This window comes from Tetrao urogallus (assembly GCF_951394365.1).
Source record: "Tetrao urogallus genome assembly, chromosome: 5".
Lineage (NCBI taxonomy): Eukaryota > Metazoa > Chordata > Aves > Galliformes > Phasianidae > Tetrao > Tetrao urogallus.
Genome location: NC_136818.1, coordinates 16116860 through 16136570, shown reverse-complemented (window position 1 = coordinate 16136570; position 19711 = coordinate 16116860). Strand labels below are relative to the sequence as shown.

The 19711-nt window shown below is 37.8% G+C and overlaps 2 protein-coding genes across 3 annotated transcripts in view; one reads left to right on the top strand and one right to left on the bottom strand.

Moving 5' to 3' along the window:
• Positions 1 to 9948, top strand: part of BCAR3 (BCAR3 adaptor protein, NSP family member) — a gene marked incomplete at its 3' end in the record, with an annotated part of 74163 nt that extends 64215 nt beyond the window's left edge. Inside the window, exons 4-12 of the mRNA XM_079535193.1 lie at positions 496 to 624; positions 1761 to 2203; positions 2540 to 2640; positions 3962 to 4602; positions 6378 to 6493; positions 7658 to 7829; positions 7990 to 8101; positions 8839 to 9048; positions 9761 to 9948. Of these exons, the coding sequence (XP_079391319.1) occupies positions 496 to 624; positions 1761 to 2203; positions 2540 to 2640; positions 3962 to 4602; positions 6378 to 6493; positions 7658 to 7829; positions 7990 to 8101; positions 8839 to 9048; positions 9761 to 9948 (2112 nt within the window). The remainder of the gene's footprint in view (positions 1 to 495; positions 625 to 1760; positions 2204 to 2539; positions 2641 to 3961; positions 4603 to 6377; positions 6494 to 7657; positions 7830 to 7989; positions 8102 to 8838; positions 9049 to 9760) is intronic.
• Positions 9949 to 14346: 4398 nt separating this feature from the next.
• The window catches only part of FNBP1L (formin binding protein 1 like), a gene marked incomplete at both ends in the record, with an annotated part of 49413 nt that continues 44048 nt past the window's right edge, over positions 14347 to 19711 (bottom strand). The window contains 5 exons of one of the 2 annotated variants that reach the window (XM_079536439.1): positions 14347 to 14525; positions 14893 to 15041; positions 15525 to 15619; positions 16097 to 16229; positions 16505 to 16629. In XM_079536439.1, coding sequence (XP_079392565.1) covers positions 14347 to 14525; positions 14893 to 15041; positions 15525 to 15619; positions 16097 to 16229; positions 16505 to 16629 — 681 coding nt within the window. The remainder of the gene's footprint in view (positions 14526 to 14892; positions 15042 to 15524; positions 15620 to 16096; positions 16230 to 16504; positions 16630 to 19711) is intronic. The other variant, XM_079536440.1, reaches the window with a different exon arrangement.

The following is a 19711-nucleotide window of genomic DNA, read 5'->3' as shown; positions in this document are numbered from 1 at the left end:
TATGTTTAGTGCAACAGAAATATAGAGTATGGAATGTTTTTAATTGGATGGGCCAAAGGGATTAGATAAAACACCACCAACTACAGCAGTAACACCAAAGAACACCCAAAGAATCTGAATTTAAGATGGAATGTTAAAGAGGAGGGAGAATATTGGAGCAAGGTATGTGGGTCCAGTTCTACTTTATGAGGTAATTAGAATTTTTACAGCGAAGAAGTAAGTAAGTAAGAGAAGTGTTTTTGCAGGTGTAGTATTATTGATTTGGTGGAGAGAAAGGACACCTCTGTATTCTGTGCAGTGTATAACAATAATATGTTCTAAACGCTAAACACTGGATTTTTCAAAATACAGCAAGAGATAGAAGCCAGGCCAGCCTGCTCAAAGCAGCACCTGCATTCCAGTGGTTAGTGCAGATCATGTGATGGAAGTTACTACCCAGGTAAAATGTTAATGACTAAACTTGGCACAGTTGAAGCTTTTAATCTTTTATTGCAGTTTTCTAAGGAGCGGCAAGTTATGGACAACAGCCCAGAAAAACTGAAGAAAGAGCTAGAGGAAGAACTGCAGCTCAGCAGTGAAGATTTGCGTAGCCATGCCTGGTACCACGGACGGATTCCTCGGCAGGTATGTTATTCCTTATCTTTTTGTTGCCAACAGCGTATTGAGCTTTCATAGGCAAAATTGCACTAAAGAATTACACATGCCTCTAGTATCTGCACTAATTTAGCAGGAACATAATACTTTTTAACTGTGAAAGTTGTGTTTATCACAGCTTGGTGCAAAATGAAGTTGAGAAAGGATTCGGGGAAGACTCTGGTGGAAATTATAACTATTTCAGGATTTTTTTTCACTGAGTAAAGGCAGAAATTGAGTTTAAACTTTCTATCAGAACAGTATCCGCACATATTGTTCAGACAATACTTTGATTCAGTATACTGAGCTAAAGTTTAAATGTTCTTTGTTTGCTTTCTTGTGCACTGATTTTGGGGAAGAAAAAAGCACAAAGTCTCTACAGTAACTTTGCTCTGGTCATTATGACTGCGGTTAGAAATGTGTTACAACAGCCGTTGTATTGGAGCTCAGCTTCCAGGAGTGCCTGGAGCTCCCCCTGCGGGCTTCCCCCTCTGCGCACCCGGCTCTCAGGGGAGCCACGGGCTGCCTGCTGCCCCATCAATAAGGAGAGCAGACTAGCGGCCATGTTTGTGTCTTCACGTTCAAAGTTTGACATAGAAAGGACTGATTTAGTGCAGCGAAACAGGATTTTTCTGACTCCTTCCTAGTTTTATGCAGTATTCATGAAGAATAAAAAATGAAAGCTTCTGTCACTTCAGGTAATAATGAAAGCACAATTTCTGGGGTCCTGTGGTAATTATTTCTAAATGTTTGTGTGGTTGTATATTCAGATGCTTTAAACTGTAAAATAAAGTCATTTATTTTCTTTCATGTTTTGCTTTCTAGTAGCAAACTAGAAGGCATTTATACATGCAAAAGTGTACGCATTCTTCTGATTGCTGGGTGTTTTCCAAGAAATCCCTCCAGATCTTTGCTGTGGGATGACATCATAACTTTTAGAATTGGAGATAAATTTTTTTCTACCATGCTTTGTGCTTTGCTTTCTGTTTCCTGATTTTGTCTGTCCTGCTAGGGTAGCCAAATTGAGTCCTGTGTTTAAGAATATTTTGTTGTTTGGTGGTATTTGGTATTTGAATATTTGCTCCCTGATTCTAAAAGTATTTTTTGTATAATCTTTTTCCTTACAGGTGGCAGAAGACCTAGTTCAGAGGGATGGAGATTTTCTGATTAGAGATTCTCTTTCCTGTCCTGGCAGCTTTGTTCTTACCTGTCAGTGGAAGAATACCTCTCAGCATTTTAAAATCAACAGGAAAGTTCTAAGATTAAGTGAAGCCTACTGCCGTGTTCAATATCAGTTTGAACTTGAAAGTTTTGACAGTATCCCTGGCTTAGTTAGATACTATGTTGGGAATCGCACACCAATATCAAAGCAGAGTGGAGCAATTATTTTTCAGCCTATCAACAGGACTGTGCCTCTCAGGTGTCTAGAAGAAAAGTATGGCTTAACTCCAGACCGACAAAAAGAGCAAAGTATCCCTGAAGGAAAAACAGAAACTGCAAAAAGACTGAGTCTAGGTATAGCCAGCATGCAGTCCCAGGAGCAGAGCATACCCAGAGGAAATCTTTTGAGGTACTTTAATTTCTCTGTCCTTAAAGGGTGAAGTGAGGTAGCTCCATCAGCTCCCACTGTGGGTGTGGGATAACAGATGCTAATTACAGTGTCCAGATCAATGTCATATTAAGAACTCTCAACATTCAAATGAGCTCCTAAATGCTGGAAGTTCACACGTATTATAACTTATTTAATTGCTCCCATGGTGGCATGAAGTATCTTTTAATCATACAAGCTGCCTGAGTAGAAAGCTAATGATCTTTGCCCTAATCGCAATATATTCTCTCAGTTAGATATGTGTGTTAAGATTGCAGAGTATATTTATGTTTTTGCTTGGATTTTTGTTTACCCTAGAAACAAAGAAAAAAGTGGTAGCCAGCCAGCTAGTTTGGATCACGTTCTGGACAAGAGATTCCCTCTTAAAACTCACCAGTCGGAGAGCTATCTGCTGAGAGGTATGTTTTGTGATTAAATGTTTTGCACATAAAAGCAGTGAGTGCCTAAGTTTTCTGTTATGCTTCAGACAAAAGTAAGACTGCACTGAGTACAGTTACCACTATATAAGCTAAATTAATATACTGCTTGCACTGTAAGTACAGTCATTGGAATAGGTTCTTTAGTTACCAGTGTGATACATCTGTTGTGATCTGGGCAAATTCTAGTGCTTGCCTTCCGAGGCTGCCAGTCATTTTGAATATGTTAACTTAAAATTATACTGCTCATTGTGGGAAGATTACTTGAGACAAAAAAGATACTAAGTACTTGTATGGTGAGACTGTATTTTGATAGAAAGGATGTGCTTCTATGTTTAACATTTTACATGTGTAACAGAGACATTTAGAAAACAAATTTCTGTCCATCTGTAATTAAATTGATTATCTTATTCCAATCTATGGCTGCAAAATCCTCACTTTGGTACTGTGAATCTTTAATTTTGTATTAATCTAAAAAGTAGTGCTGTGCATTTTGTCGTGGGGTCCTCTGAGCAGGTTCTGACATCATAGCACTTATAGCGATGGGCGTATTTTGTTGACTTGTACATGAATTGAGAGTCAACTGAAACAAGCAGTAAAAAACACTTTGCAGTACGTAGCAGCAAATGCACTGAGAGCTGCAGATTAGGAATGTCTGACAAACGTTTAAGTCCCACATTGGATATTGAGTTTTGCATACACAATGAACATAGGATTCAACACATAAATGCTTGGATACATTTTTCCAGCTCTTCAAACTAGCTAATATTTAGCCAAAAAAGTTAGCATCCCTGAAATTCATTCCTTCCATACCTTAGTATGTGCTCAGGCTTGACTTTGGGAAGCTTTTCTTTCATCTCAAACTTATCATTCTCAGAAATGACTCATCTGTTATGCTGTGTGGCTGGAAGTTTCTGTTTTTGTAGCACAGATCAAGTTACAAAGAAACCTCCTATTCCAAGCCGTGGAGACTATCCAGCTCTGACATTACAGCCTATGTATGCAGCTGGGACTGGAGTTATTGTCAGCATTCCCACAGAATAACACAGTGCAGCTGTTCCGTGTACTTGGGATTTTGGGAGGATCAGCAATTGAATGGAATTTGTTGGCTAGCTCATTCCTCAAAATTTAACTTCATATACATATAATCAGTGAATAATTTGCATGTTCAGACAATAATTTCCTCAGGAAATAGTGTTAAGAAAAGACCCTGGGATATAGGCACCAGGAATTGTGTGTTTTGGCCTTCTAAATTAACGTATCAACGAAATGGAAATTTTTTTCTTTTTGTTTTCTTCTGCAGGTTCAAGACATTCCTCTCGATTACCTGAAGCAGATGCTGACTCCTGCCCAAGCTCTCCTGCATTTAGAACAGGCAGTGAACCTTCTTTAAGCCCCACAGTTGTTCAGAAAGTAACCTATGATTCACAAGCAGGAGAAGCTCTTAGAGGATCAGACAGCCAGCTCTATCCAAAGCCTCCACCTAAACCCAGCAAAGCAGCCCTGCTGAAGACCCCAGATTCTCCTACGGTTTCCCATAGCTCAGAAGGACACTATTGTGAGCTAAGCCTTGCCAGAGATTCTGCAGCAACAAAACAACATTTATGCCAGAAAAACAGCTATGTGGAGCATCTGACACAAAAGGAGAGGGGAACACAATCGTTCAGGAACTCTGAAACAAGTTATTTGATCCTGGATGATGACCCTACAACGAATTCTGCAAGTCCTTTAGATGTTTCAACTGAGACGGATGAAAAAAATAATGTGTTTTCTGCACCTCTTTTTGAGACGTTATCTAGTTTTAAACCAAATGATTTTGAATCCAAACTGCTTCCTTCTGAAAACAAGCCTTTGGAAACATCAATGCTAAGAAAAATTAAGGAGCTTTTCACCAAGAATAACCCAAAGGTTATTGCACAGCATATTCTTAGAATGGACTGCAAGGTAAATAAATAAATAAATAAATAATAATAATTAAAAAAAAAAATACATATATATATATATAATATACATATATATATATATTCCACTATACTTTATATTGTGCAAGTATAGGTTTTTTTTCAGAGAATAAGATTTTAAAAGATTGATAGATTTGCAGCTAACATATTAAATGTACTGACTCGTAGGAATTTTTGGGTGACTTCTTTTTTTTGTTCCTATTTGAAGAACAAAAATATCCCAAATCCCTTTGGACTAAATGTGTCTCCTGTCAGCCTTGGCTTCAGACTCAAATTCTCAGTGTTCCATACATCTCTTTAATCTCCTATCAGTTGCTGTGTGTTCTCTGATTCTCACTTAGTGGCGGCTGCTGCTAAGTGAGGCTTCATGGAGATATGGCTGCTTAGAAAAATGTGGTCTAGGGGCAAGTGTGTTAACTCAGAGCAAGACAGCAGCTCTCTAGGATGCTTTCCTGGGGAGGTCTTGTGTTTTGATGCCTTCTTCCAGTGATAGCCTCTTTATTTTAAATCCTGTAAGCTTTGGACACTAAGGACTGAGGACACTAAATAGCTGGTAGTATGGGAACCTGTACAATTAAGGAGAGGCTGGAGTGTCTTAAATATTCAGATTTGTGTATATTGGAGCAGGAACAATAACTAGCTAGCGCAGGCAAGTCTGCATTGTTGTCTTCATCTTGTGGAACTGCGAGCCAGTGACAGTAATTCATGGGTAACTTGTTGGATACTATTACACTGGTAAAAACTGCTAAGTTATAACTAGACTGGCATGCCACCTGGGCCAGAATACACGCTTTGTACTGAGATCTGTGTCAAGGCTGAAGATCATAGGCCTTCTTGTGGTATCAGAAATTTTGCTTTTAAATAACATCTGCAGTTTTATAGAAACTTTAATTTGTGGAAGAAGCACCTCTGTATTAAGTGGTGGAGTGAGTCTACCACTTGTATGTTGGAGAGGAGTCTTTGTGAAGTAACTGTGATCAGCATGCATCCAGGGCATCACTCCTGCTTCTCCAGAAAAAAGTTTCTCTATGGTGCTTGATATTGCACCAGTGAGGCTTGCTGCATGGCAGATTGTTTTTGTCTTTTCATAACCGAAAAAGCCTGCTGATAGATGTATTTAGAAATAAGAGGCAGATTGGTTTGTAAACATGTCAATGTTTAGGCCTTAATCTAGCAGATAACCTCACATTATATTAATTTGGCTTTGCTTGTAATTGTTGCTAATTATAACCATTAGCTAATACACCACGGTTAAAAACCAGGGGCAAATTGGTGAGGATGTCAGTTTTCACATACTGATTTCATTAGGCGCTCAACACTGTGTCCTCCCCAAAGTTCTTTTTCTGGTTAATCCTTACAAGAACCCTGTGGTGTAATCTAAAACATTCTGAGCAATGTTGTCCTTTTAGAAATAAGGAAAGCCAAGCAAATGCAATCTCAAGGCCCCAAGAGCAGCGCCGTGCTGATAAGCACCAGGTCAGGGGAGCACATTTCCTGGAGCTTGCATATGGATCTCCTGGAAGCAGAGGACATAGTTTGACAAAGTATTTTGGTCACACCTTTTATGCTTTCTTATTATGGAATCACTGGGCAGAAAGATTTTTTACTGCTCTTGTGTGAGACAGTGGCCGTGTGAGAGTTGAGTTGTTCTTGGATTGCTGCATTCCTGCTTATGTCCTAGAACTAACCTAGAGTGGAAAGTTTGGAAAGTTTGTGGGCTTTTTAAGTAGTTTCAAAATTCATCTTCAAATTTTTCAGGTGGCAAGGATACTAGACGTTTCTGAAGAGATGAGGAGGATTATGGGAGTGAACTCCGGTCTTGAACTCATTACTTTGCCTTATGGACATCAATTGCGCCTGGACCTAATTGAAAGGTAAATGTTCCTATGAGTCCTTATTTCCAAGGCAGATGGCCCTGAAAAGGACAGAGCACTGTTACTCTGTACTCAACATCTTCTCAAAGAATGCTTTCCTGTACATTTGCTGAATTTGTGTGTGCAGAAGATAGTTTATCGCTGCTTTTTGCAAAAGTAAATTCCTTGAGGTCATAGGGCAACTCTGTGCTTGTAGTACTGGGAGGTGGGTGCTATGGAAAGCAGGATCCTAGAGCTGCTGAAAATCTTCAGCTTTTAATCGTTCCTATTAAGGAAAGTTCAGAGGACCTACGTTCCAGCTGACTGCACAAGTGGTTTTTTTGGTAGAGAATCCTGATAATTGCCTTTTGCAGATGGGGAAAAGAGCAAAAGAACTAGCAAAGGTGGGGTGTGTGTGTGATTTTGTGGTTGGTTTTCTTTCTTCTTTTTTTTTTTTTTTTTTTTTTTTTAATTATTAGTATTTTTTATCAGCAAAGTTTTCTGCGAAAACTGTCCAAGTTAAGAGGGAGTAATCAGGATCTTCTATCCTGATTTAGTTTCTTTGATTCAGATGTCAGTAGTTTAGTTGCTGAAATTTAGGAGGAAGTCCTCAAGATTTGAGTGCAGAAGAAGCACAATGGGAACTGGGGCTATTATCCACTATTATCCAACAAGTTTGGTTACTCATTGCAGAAGCAAAATTTTGCATTCAAAACTTTAGGGATATTCAGCCAGCCAGCTAGCACACCATAAGGCATTACTGATCTCTCTCTGATTTCTAGCTATTGACAGCTCATGTCCTATTCACAAGTGGAGTAAAACAGAAAAGCAACTCACTTGGCTGGTTCAGGCAGTCATGTTCCGTATGCCTGATGTTGAGTGCAGCTAATATTCGACAACACTGACAGGGCGCTACCCAGGTTTTTTTGAACAGAGTACCACAGATCTGGCTGACCAGTAATTAGCACTGAATGAATAGCATGTACTATAGAATATACATAAAAAATGTACTAGAACATAAACTCAAAAAAACATTCTATATTAATGGCATTGCAGCTCTTGATAAGAAGATGCCGTAAAGAGCAAGTGATACTGACATATACCTGAGTTGATTTTCTCTGAACTTATGTACATCATAATGTATTAATAATTAGTAACCACTAATATAAATTGTTTCACTTGCAGGCACAATACCATGGCAATAGGAATAGCTGTGGATATCTTAGGTTGCACAGGAAATCTGGAAGACAGAGCTGCAACGTTAAACAAGATCATCCAAGTTGCAGTGGAGCTGAAGGACTCACTGGGGGATTTGTATGCGTTTTCTGCCATTATGAAAGCACTGGAAATGCCACAGGTAAAAAAAAATAAATAAAAAATCATCAATTTTCTCTTTACATTTTGAAAAGTAGTTATTAGTTGGTTCGATTAAACTAACTTATGTGGTAGCAGCATGTTTTTCCTGTGACTTGCTAGAGTAAAAAAATGTCCATATTCCTCTTATTTCATCTGAACAGGTCACCAGGTTAGAACAAACATGGACCTCTTTAAGACATCATTACACCCAGACTGCCATCATGTATGAAAAACAGCTGAAGCCATTCAGCAAAGCTTTGCATGAAGGACAAGGTGAGTGGAATACTGAGCATGAATTTGATGCTGTTTGGTTTAGCTTTTTAACTCTGCCCTTGCCACTTGTCTGTGGAAGGAGGTGAGCTGCTGTTTTGACAGCTGTGTATCATATATTTAAAAAGGCTACATAAAGCAGTAAAACAGTGAAATAGAAGGAAACAGTGCACAAGCAAAACAGGAGTATGTATGTGATTGATCGCATGCGTCCATGCAAAACATAAAATGCAGTGGAGCAGAAACCAAGAATAACTGCAAAATCTTGCCTCAAAGACAGGATAAAAAAATCTTCTCTCTCTCCAAGGAAAGTTATTTTGGGCAGATTTGTTTTTTGTGTGCTTTGCCTACTGGATCAGATGATGAATTCTGGAATACAAAGAATGGGTCAATCGCATAATTCCTTTGATCACTTCATCAGGTGCTCTTAGCAGCTGATCTCCATAGGGGCCTAAGGGGGAGGGATGTTTGTCTGAACACTTCTGTGGCTAAGAGAACAGGTAGAGATAGAAAACTTTTTAGTCCCACAGTTCTTGCTGTGGTTTATCTTATCTTGGCCCTCTCCCCCAAGCCAAGCAACTTACTAGAAACTGGCAGGACAGAACATATCAGAAGTGACGTGCTAATTTTGTGATTCAAGACAAATGCCAGTTTCTGACTTAGAAAAGAATACTGCATTTACAGTACTTGATTCAGTTAGCATTTCCATGTCTGATATGGTTTGTTCTTCTCTATTCCAGAGATGGTCAGTGTTCCACAGAACCTAACATTGCCACTGCTGATGCCTCTTGTTACCTTGATGGAGCGACAAGCTGTCACTTTTGAAGGGATGGATCTGTGGGAAAGCAGTGACCAAAGCTGTGAAATAATGTTCAGGCACTTGACCAAGGCTCGTCAGATAGCACAGAATGCAGAAACGTACAGCTTGACTGCACAGCGGATGCTGGAAGGTAGGGAGCACCTACAGGAGAACTGCATATTAACAGAACATGTGGGCTATGTCTGAAGAATAAGATTTCTGCTTAAGTGAAAGGAATAGTCGCTACAATAAATTCTTCTCAGCTTTCATGGGAGCTGATATAGAAGCAAAGGTCATGCAGGAAAGTTGGTAACTGAATCTAAGTACAGGAAGAATCAAGGAAAACTCACTGCTTCCTGTGCAATTGAAGTCTGCACTCTGATCTTTGGAAATAAGTTGCCATTTACCATAGCAAGATTCTTTACCAGGAGGCCAAGATGCAACACAAAGATCTTGACTTCTTGCAGCTAGAAAGGAGCAGTAGGTTAGTAATGTGACTTTTATAACTTAAGATTGCAGTGAAGAAGTTGAGACAGGGAAGAAATGTAGTTCTACAGCAAGCATGCAGCAAGTATGCATCAGTAATTAGTTTCTAATGACTGTACTAACAATTATGTGCATAACAACTCTAGGCCATCAGAATTCAGCGAAGGATAGCTTATCCCAGTATACCTGCAGCCATTCTAGTGCTACTAGAATACAACATGTTGAAGTTTTTCACTTTTTCTAGCTTGTTAAAACAGTGCAAAAGAAACCGAGCAGACTAAAGCTCTTCTTATTTGCAGGGAATGCAGTTTAAAAGGCAATTCTTCCAAGTGAAAAAAAACTTGCTTGATGGTGACACTATTCTTTTTACTTACTAGGTTTCCAGCCAGATGAAGAGATGAGCGAAATCTTCAAGACAGAATTTCAAATGAGATTGCTCTGGGGCAGCAAAGGAGCACAAGTTAATCAGAATGAAAGATATGAGAAGTTCAGCCAGATTTTAACTGCACTTTCCCGAAAACTGGAACCTCCTCCAGTGAAGCAGGTGGAACAATTAAGTATCTAAGACTATAAACACTATTAAGTGAAGATATACTTGAAACAACTGTAGCTTGCTTTCAGTAATTTGATACTGCACGTACTTCTTGCATTTCACAAGATGTTTAGAACTTCTAATTGCACAATGCACACTTGTTTTAAAACTACTGACTTCTCCAACAAATTATTTATTTACTGTGTTACTACATTGTTAAATGATCCCTTTATGCAGGTAGGTCATCCCTGTAAAGTACTTCTTAGCTTTCTGCATTTCCTTAAGGTTGCAATCTTTTGATAATGCCTAAGAATAGGGGCATCTGCATTATAATTATATTTAAATGAAGCAAATAGTGTAAATAAAGTGATAGATTAACTATGTGACAGTTGTATAATACTCCTTAACTGGGTATAAAACACTGTGTATAGAATTGTGAATTAAAGTATATCTTTATGCAAAATAATCTATAGTTGAAGAAATGATCTGTGACTGCAACAGAAGGCTCAAATTTCACTTTACCTATGGAAGTGGAAAATTAATTGTGTGTGTGTTGGGACAATTGAAAGTTTTTTTCCAGACAGCATGTGAAGCACTTTAGTTTTTGCTGGAGGCTGGGCAGCTACGCTGCCAGGAAATGAATGATGAAATGGCAAGAACAACCAACCTAGGTAATTAAAATGCTTTCATATATGAGTAAAGGTGGGTGTACGTGTATATTAAAACTTAGTTCACATTCTGAGGTGAATCACGATAAGCAGTACTTACTTTTTTTTTTTTTTTCTTGGATGAAGAGTTACTTCAGATTTCATAGATAATCAGAGTGCATAATGTTAACGTAAAGAATGCTTCAGCAGCAAATATTATATTGTCATTACATGTACAGACTTGATGTATAAGCATTCTCAGAAACTGTATAAATAATTAGGCAAGAACTGTGGTTACAGAGTTGCATTTGTTCACTGTAAGTAAGCCTGTCCCTGGAGTAAGATGTTACGGCATTTTAAAGTACCAGAATAGGGCAAGTAGGCAAATGAGCAAACCAACCAATACCACAATGGTGGCAATCAGTTCCCCTTTAGCTACAGTCACTGCAGAGGGACTACAACCATACCGTGAGGTAACAGAGCTCCTGTTCACGTTGTCACACTGCAAAGTCTCCCTATCAATGTTAAGAAAAAGGTTGAAGCTAATTTTTTAAACCATGAAAAGATCTTTTTATTCCATGAAAATACTCTCAACAGAGAACACTATCTTTAAACAAAGCATTTAACATTTAGGAAATCAACATGTGCACAAACAGAAGATTAAAAATTACTGGAAAAGGCAAGTCTTTTAGACACCTCACATTCAGAATTTTAGAATAAGTGATTTATAACTAGCTATGCAAGGACAGATGTATTTTTTCCTATGCTTAATAACCCTCCCACAAGTTGCACTATCCCTAGTGAAAGCAACCTGCCTTCAATGGAAGCAAATCCTGGTTTTAGAAAAACAAACAGTAGTGTAAATAGAACATTTTGTCCTTTCCCAGGAAGTGTTATTACTGACCTGTACGGCTGTTAGCCAGGCAAACCACAGGCCCTTTAGCAGAAAATACACAGATCACATTTCTTCCTTTCCTCTAGTTTTAAAATGAAAAAAGTACTATTTAAAAAAAAAAAAACTACGTAAATAGTTTTGTCAGTATTGAGTATTGTCACATTATAATATAAATAACCCTGTATACAAGCTCCAAAAATCTAAACTTTAGCATTTAATAGCCCCCATAATACACTAGGTCAAGCTGTGTAATAATGGTAAAAAATGAATAAACCTCTACACAAGTCACTCAAATTCAGTTTTACTGGTAGTACAGTTCCTAATAACACTGAAATTAAAAATAATCCAGCACTTCTCCATCCAAATATTGCTTGAGACCCCACAAAAACAGGATGTTTTGATTATTATTTCCCAAACAGCAGTTGGCTGGGTAGACGAGCTTTGTTTGATGCAAATATCCCCCCCCGCCCAAAATCTCTAATCTAATTATTATTACCCTAGTAGATCAGATATGATGTATTTATTAATAGAACCACAAATGGGAGGCAAGACAACATAAAGCAACAGGGGCACTGCAGACAACTATATTTACACGTATAAACATATCCAAATTTCAATTGTTTACAAGTAAAAGTGCACATAGATCATTACGAAGTATCACTCAAATTTCAACTGGTCCATACAATGAAGCATCACCTAGAAACGGACTAGCACTGCAGTAATTTAATTAAAATTGGAACTTCATAGTCAAAAAACTAAAAGAGTTTCCATAAAAATAGTTTTAAAAATATTAAAATCAAATTAAGAGATACACATCCCAATGTATAAAATTCATGATGCACCATGTATCCTGTAAAGTAGAGCTCTACAAAACACCTACCATGTCTACCTCAGCAGCTGCAGCACTGTGGAAAGAGCTGAGACACAAAGCCCTTCGTGAGATACTGTAAGTGGTAGTGTTGGCAACAACAGATTTAGGCACTATAGTTTAAGGCAGCAGTAGAATGGCAAGTGGTTGACTTCTGACAACAGTCATTAGCTCGCAGTGGTGAATCTCTCTGGCGGTGTTCCAGGTTTTCAGTGCTGACAGTAGGTTACTGAAGTGCTGAAGATGGACCACAGGTCTAGAAGTTTCTCTTGACTGCATTGTAGGTTAGAGCTGGGATGTATCATTTCCCCGAATCAACATAACATAAATACATTACGGTCTCTTACCGGTTATGCTAAAAACTGGAATGTAATGATGGTTGTAGTGGAAAAGTTATAGCAGCATACATGGATACTGGATGAAACTCTAGTACTGAAGGTATTTAAAGAGAATGATTTGTTACAAAATAAGAGAAGCAATGATGTCAAACAAGCGTTATGCAGATATGCCTGACTGTCCTAGGCATGCAAGAGGAGGTTAAGGGCGAGCATGGAGGTGGTGCAGGCAGACTGGTAGCTGACACGGTTCTAAATGACTGCCATTTAAAATGAGTAGGAAAGAGTATAACCAAACCAACCAGAATGTAGCATGAGCTAAAATATAGTACGGGCCTCTTTGACCACCTATGACAATGAAAATAGTGCGGTTTTAGGAAGAGATGCCTTTTTACTCTGGTAATGGAATCCTATTTTCCTGCACAAATTTAAGAATTTGTAATACATCCTTAGTTACGTATGGAAATGCTAAGAATGTTAGTGACTAAATGTATGTCTGCATGCATTCATGCAACTAGCTTTTCCCCTTGTTCAATGGGCATCCCAGTCTAACACCTCCCTCCCACCCCCCGCCCCAAGCAGCTGCATGTAACCTCCTTCAAGATCTCGCCCATTTTCTCAGAAACCCGCTTCAGGAACCTGCAGTCCAAGAGGAAAAAGAAAAGAACAAAGTTACTGAGGGCCTTTAGAAGACAGGGAAGCGTGCTCAGTTCTAACAGGCCATTCTCAGTGGCTATACACTAGCCTTGTATTACTCTCATAAATTCACATTAGAAATACCAGCAATAGTTTCTAGATGAAATCAAGTAGTGCAATGCAGTTTCCAAGCCTCAATGATTTAACAGTGAGGGGAACAGAATTAGTTTAAAAAAGAAAAACCTTGATTTCAAACTAAACATGATATAATTCAAAGACAACTTACAGGCACAGATTAAGAATCTAAAATCGTTCCCTTTTCAGGAGCAAATGGAGGTTAAAATTGAGTAAAACACAAGAATTAATTAAATGTGGCTATTGTTGTTGTTGGATTTTTTCTGGTTCAAGGTGTGTATAGTTAAAACAATGCAGTTGTGTCCCATACACAACGTTCTACATGAGAACTACAGCAAGGGAAGGAGAGGCAGGTCAGTGGACCTTCTGTCCTTTTTAATCATACTGTTTTCTTCCTGAGTAATTTTGTTGAGCTTTTTGATTCAGAAAAGATCTTCCTGTTTAAGAAGTGAAAGATGCCAAGTATTTGCTAAGAAAGGAAATAATAATTTTCAGTAACTGAATTCAGTTAGTAGAGGGATATAAAACACTCGTTTAAGCATATAGGTTTAAGTCAGGGAAGTGAACAGTGTATCTGAGAGGTCTTCAAAACTAAAGTAATTTTTCAGTTCTCCGTAAAGAAAGTATTGTACAGAACAAGCAGGAATCCTGGTCTTTCTCCATTTTATAGCTGAATTGGATTTAGTGCTTTGTAGAGCAGGAACATTTTATCAGTGAACAAAGCAGAAAGCATTAGCCAGAATTATGGACCAATTTAATGCTGTTATCTCTAGAAAAGCTACAGCAAACTCACATTGCAAACAATAGGCCATTCCTGACTTCTGTTATTCTCATGCTTTCCATGAACCTGCCTGACTTACTATTTTTCCACTATTTTCCCTGGAAAACGTACACTTGAAAGTTGCCAATTTACTGTTAGATATAGGTTACTGCACCTTTGCTGTTTTTCTCTAGCGTTACATCTATATAAGATGTTGGTACATAGCCTTCCTCTCCATTTTGTCTTCGAGCTCTTGTCCACCCATCTCCTTTGTCCTCCTCAATAATGTACAAAATTTCCCCTTCTTTCATTGCCAGAGTGCCTTCATTATGACCTGGGAAAACAGAAGGCAAAGAAGACAGAATTTCTATTTTTTTTCTCAGAACGTAGTTTCCAGATTACATATAAACAGGAAGTATCAAAAATCTGTGAAGCAAACATATGGTCAAACAGGCTGAGACAGACAAAAACCTAGTCCAATCTCTGTAGCTGAATATTTGCCAAAGTTGTGCTAACTTTTCTGAAGAAACAGAAGAGAAGCAGTACTTATGAATTAAACTTATTTCCACTGCTCTTATAAGCAACCAATTGCTCATAAAAATTTACATTATTTTACCTCAATTCTCTGCAGCAAAACATCCATACCCTACAGGCAAATTATTTTTGAGTCAAGCAACCATAGTATATGTTGTTAACCTTACCATCAAAAGGATATATTGCCTTGCAATGTCCTATAGCTGGTAATGGATCATCATCTTCAAACTCATCATCAAACTCATTTGGATGCGCATGCTGCTGTGGTGGGCCTCGGACTTCCTGATTCGCATCATCTGTGTAACTCCCTTCAGGGCTATAATGCAATGATCGCAGCGTGAGGATTCTTCAGAGTTCTGAGCTCTGAAACTCTCAACATATATACATCATAGGAAAGTGCAAGACCATGGATATTTCTTTGGGAAGGCATGTTAACAGTTCTGGAAGTGATCTTCTGAAAGTGTTTTGATCTAACAACAAGGGCTTGGACCAAATTCTCTTACAAAACCAAAGAAATCTGACATATCTGTCTTTGCGAAACACGGAAAACAGGTCAGTGTAACATAATGGAAGAAGACAGCATTAAAAGGTACTATGAGCAGGTGTTGCAGTTCAACTCTCCATTTTTCTACATTACTGTGATGATCTAAGTGACCTCTAGAATTTAGAACTAGTAAGACTATCCTTTGGAAGGACATAAACTTTCAGAGAATAAGGAGCAACCTTCTATTAACTATCGGAGAGAAATACTGATTCTAGCATAGATTTAAAAGCAGTAGAGATAGAATAGAATAGTGACCTCTCTCTGCCCTGTGTTACAAGGTGGTTGATATCACTGCTGTGTCGCCTGTCAGTTCTGGCTGCTACTTTTCCTTCAACTTCAGAGAGCCAGGCCTTGAAGAAAAGAAGACAAATACTGGTATCAAGATGAAAGCTGATCCTAAACCAGCAACTACAATTTTAAAAATGCACTTAACTACATACTGTTTAGTTGTTGGTGTGCAGCCACAGAGGGACTGTATTAATCGATGAAGTCTTGAAATTATCTTATATGAAGCATGAACCTAACCCCCTCTGCTTAGCCTATACTCTGTACTGGTGTTAAGTAACAGAGAAAAAAAAATCTGTAACCACCTATGACTTGCAGAATAATTCATTCATAAATTCTTCTCAACATCCTGCATCTACTATAAAGTACACTGTCATTCCAGCTAGACTAACATTTCTGAAAATAGAGCACCCCACAGAAAACTGTATTGGGAGATCTTGGTTTAATCAAGTAGTTTCACAGCTGATATGTAACCCATAAGGCAATGTACCATAATATTATCATTCATGTACATTTTCTAAGAAATTGCTTTAGATTCTAACCTCATTCTTGTGTATTTCCATCCGCAGGCGGTCCATGTTGCTCATTGTTTCAGCTAACTTTGGCTGTAAACTGCTTGGATCACCCATCTGGGGATTTTTTTCATAAACATCTCTCATCTTGATGAGGGCATCTCTAACATAGAAAACCCCACAATAATTATACAAATTATATATACCTGTACTAGTTCCTTAAAGCAAAGATAATGTTTACATTTGAAATCTTAGCCCATGATTACAGTTCACAGATAGTAAACAAAGATACTATACTGGAGCAGGAGGATGCAATGTTAGCAGAATCTACGTATGGCAGATCTTCAATTAAAAATATTTTCAATAGCTTAGAATAGCTTATTCTCACCTAATTTTTGAAGTTTTTGGCTAAAGCATAGGACTTTATGATGCACTCACTTTTGGTCAGTTTCCTTCTGTAGTTCTCTGTTGAGTTCATCAATTCTCTGCTGAAGTTTCTTGCGTCTCTGTTCTGGAGGAAGGTGGCTGAAGTCTTCCAGTGCAGGGCCCTGAAAAAATAAATACTATTACACAAGTAACACACACATCTTGGCAGCTGAACTGACATACCCACACATGAACGGTGTTCACTGGAAGCAAGATGGACCTTCTCAGAACTCTACTTGACACACAGCTCTTTAAAAGACCACAACAGAATTGATGTGTGTTCTTGGTGCTATCCTGTAGTCACTCATTCAAGGTTCTTTCTACCTTCTGTAACAGCTGGCTTGGGGTTGCGATTAATAATTTGTAGATTAAGCACTAATTAGTCTAAGAAGCTGAGCCACGAAACTTCCTAGTTTAGCCACTGCCCCAGTGCAGATGCAGCAAAACCAACATTACTTACTGAACATTTATTTCAGTCAGAAGAAAAATCTACCGTGTATATAGCACATAGGTAATTGAATCTTTCCACAGACTGTTTTCACTGGCTACTTGGATGCTGTCAAAAAAAGAACACTGTCATTTGGACCTTTGTTCCAAAATATTAATAATATAGTTTTCTTTCAGAAGCTCATCAATCTTGCTAGAAAACATATTAAAAGAATCTCAATTGGACTTACAAAGTTCTGACACATTTTCCCTAGAGTAAAACCAGTTCACAGAGCATAGAATTTATACAAACAAAACTTGCTCATATATTCCAAGTAACCTTCTTAATTACAAAAAAGAACATTTCAAGGGAGGGAAAAAAACCTGCTAGTTCTCAATTTTTATTATTATCTTTTTAAACTTAAGGCCAAATATCGGTGTGAGCCCACATTTGCAAAGGTTTGATTGCAAGCTTGTGCTAAGATTATAAATAGTATGGTAGAATTGGCAGGTAATAAAGCATGGAAGGAGATTTTTACCAATCATGTGAATTTGATGTGCCAACTTTCCTCCGTGAGCAATAGACACCTAAACTGCTTGTTAAGAAGGAAATATAGTACACATACTGGTAACAAAGTTACATTACTTTCTTACAAATATTTGTAGGTCAAAAAAACCTGCTTGCCATTACAGAGACCCTCCACAGATGTCAAAAGAAATGCTGTCCAGCTCATTTTACAGGAAGCCTAATAAACATTGCTGTCAATATTTTGACACAAACGGCCTTAGGTCCAGGTGCAGTTCTGGGTTTCTAGATTCCCCCATCTTAATGATCTTCTTGCCCCTCAACTTCTTGGCTCTCCTCTACTTCTAAAATCCTAATCTCTCTTACTTTCTAAGATGGAAATACACGAGCCCATTAAAAAGAAAAAAAAAAGGAAACAAAGATCAAAGTGGTGTTTCAAAAACAAAGCAAGAGTGTTTCTTAGAAGACAAAAAGGCTTTCAGGTGCTTCCACACGCTACAGAAAAACAGATAATCATGTCCTTTGTATCATTGTTCCTTACAGGTCAATTATTAAAACCAGTGAGTAATATTCAGAGGAACACAGTTATTCATGTGAATTTTTTTACTTTTTTACTCTGCAAAGTTACAATATCGATTAAGGGGCATTTTTTCATTGAATATAAAAGCTTTCTAGTACTCCTAAACATAAAGGATCATCTCCTCTGTAAATGTCAGGTTGAATTCAAGTGCATGAATTTTGCAATATTCGCTATTCCTCTTTTAAACAAGTGTTGTAATCTTTTTGTATACTCTTATTTTATGCTGCTTTAAAAATTATTTCTGAAACAGAGAAAGCATAAGTATTTCCATCGTCACCAACTGATGAATGCTGGTCAACCTTAAAATCCCAAAACCACAGAATAAATTGCAGACAGATCACAAGTCTCATTATCTCACATTAAGCATGTGGATGATTAAGAACATGACTGTGTATGAGAATGGAAAGTCTGAAGATGTATTCCAGTGCCTGACTTAGAGCAGTTATGATATGGAAACACTTTCAGAAGATTACTTTCATGCTATCTTAGCAGAAGTACAGCAGACAGATCAGCACACGGGCTTACCGTCTTCACCGACCACTGCACAGTTCATTTGAAAACAGAAAGAAACGGGAAATTACTCACATGTAACGACCAGTTACAAAAATGATTAATGCCTAAAAATGTATCTTTAAAGTATTAAACATTAATATTTTAAACTATGAAAATACGTTTTACTACGAGCACAAGAACAGCAAAAGACAATCAGGAATGCACTTCTGCGCTAAGCATTATAGATATAAAAAAATCAGTAGATGAGAATAGGTAGTTTAACTTACAAAACTATAAAACACAACTTCTTTAAACTAGGTTTTAGATTTGAGTGTTCAAATGATACACTTAACAAGCTTTTACTGTGGGAGAAGAAACGCACACAGCCAACACTGCACAAAATAGCAGAATTTGATGATGATGAAGGACTGATCAGCCATATACAAATAGCTTTTTACAGCAATCCACTACCATCACCTTTACAAAGGTAATTTACACCTTATTATCACAGAAGGCTACAATAAACAAAGACCTTTTTCAAGTTAATGATTTTACTTTTTGTAAACAAACATTTGGGTCAGCATTGCTACCCTAGAATGTTTTAGTTATTCAACCTGGAAGAAGTAAATAAACAAAAGCACAGCTTTGCTTTAATATTCACTATGCTTTCCATGACCTTTTATAAGCCTTTCCAGAGAATGGCTAAGGAACTTAGGAGATAGACAGATATCTGCATTGATATGACCTTTAGCGATTGCTATGACTATCAATGATTAGAATTTCTAGCAATAAAGAAAATGAACATCCTTCACAAATGATACCATGGTAGAAACCTCAACAAAGTCCAAAGCCGTACAATGGATACAGAATAAACTACTTTTTCTCTCTACAAAGAGCCTTCTAAGAAAATGCAAAATAAGATTTATGTATCACTGTTCACAACACAACCATGTATGTATCAAGCAGCAGTGAGGAAAGATCTCGTAAGTAAATGGAAATGATGATTTTGAAAATAATAAGCTGCATGGAGTAATAGTATTAATGAAAGGGAGGCGTGGCTATTCCTAAGGCTTTTTTCCATAGCCTGTTAATTTTGTATAGAGAGAGAACTTCAGCTACTGTACACTATGTTCTCTGTACAGCAGATGGCAGGAAAAATCCTAATGCATGAAGCACAGATTGAGAGCAGCTCAGT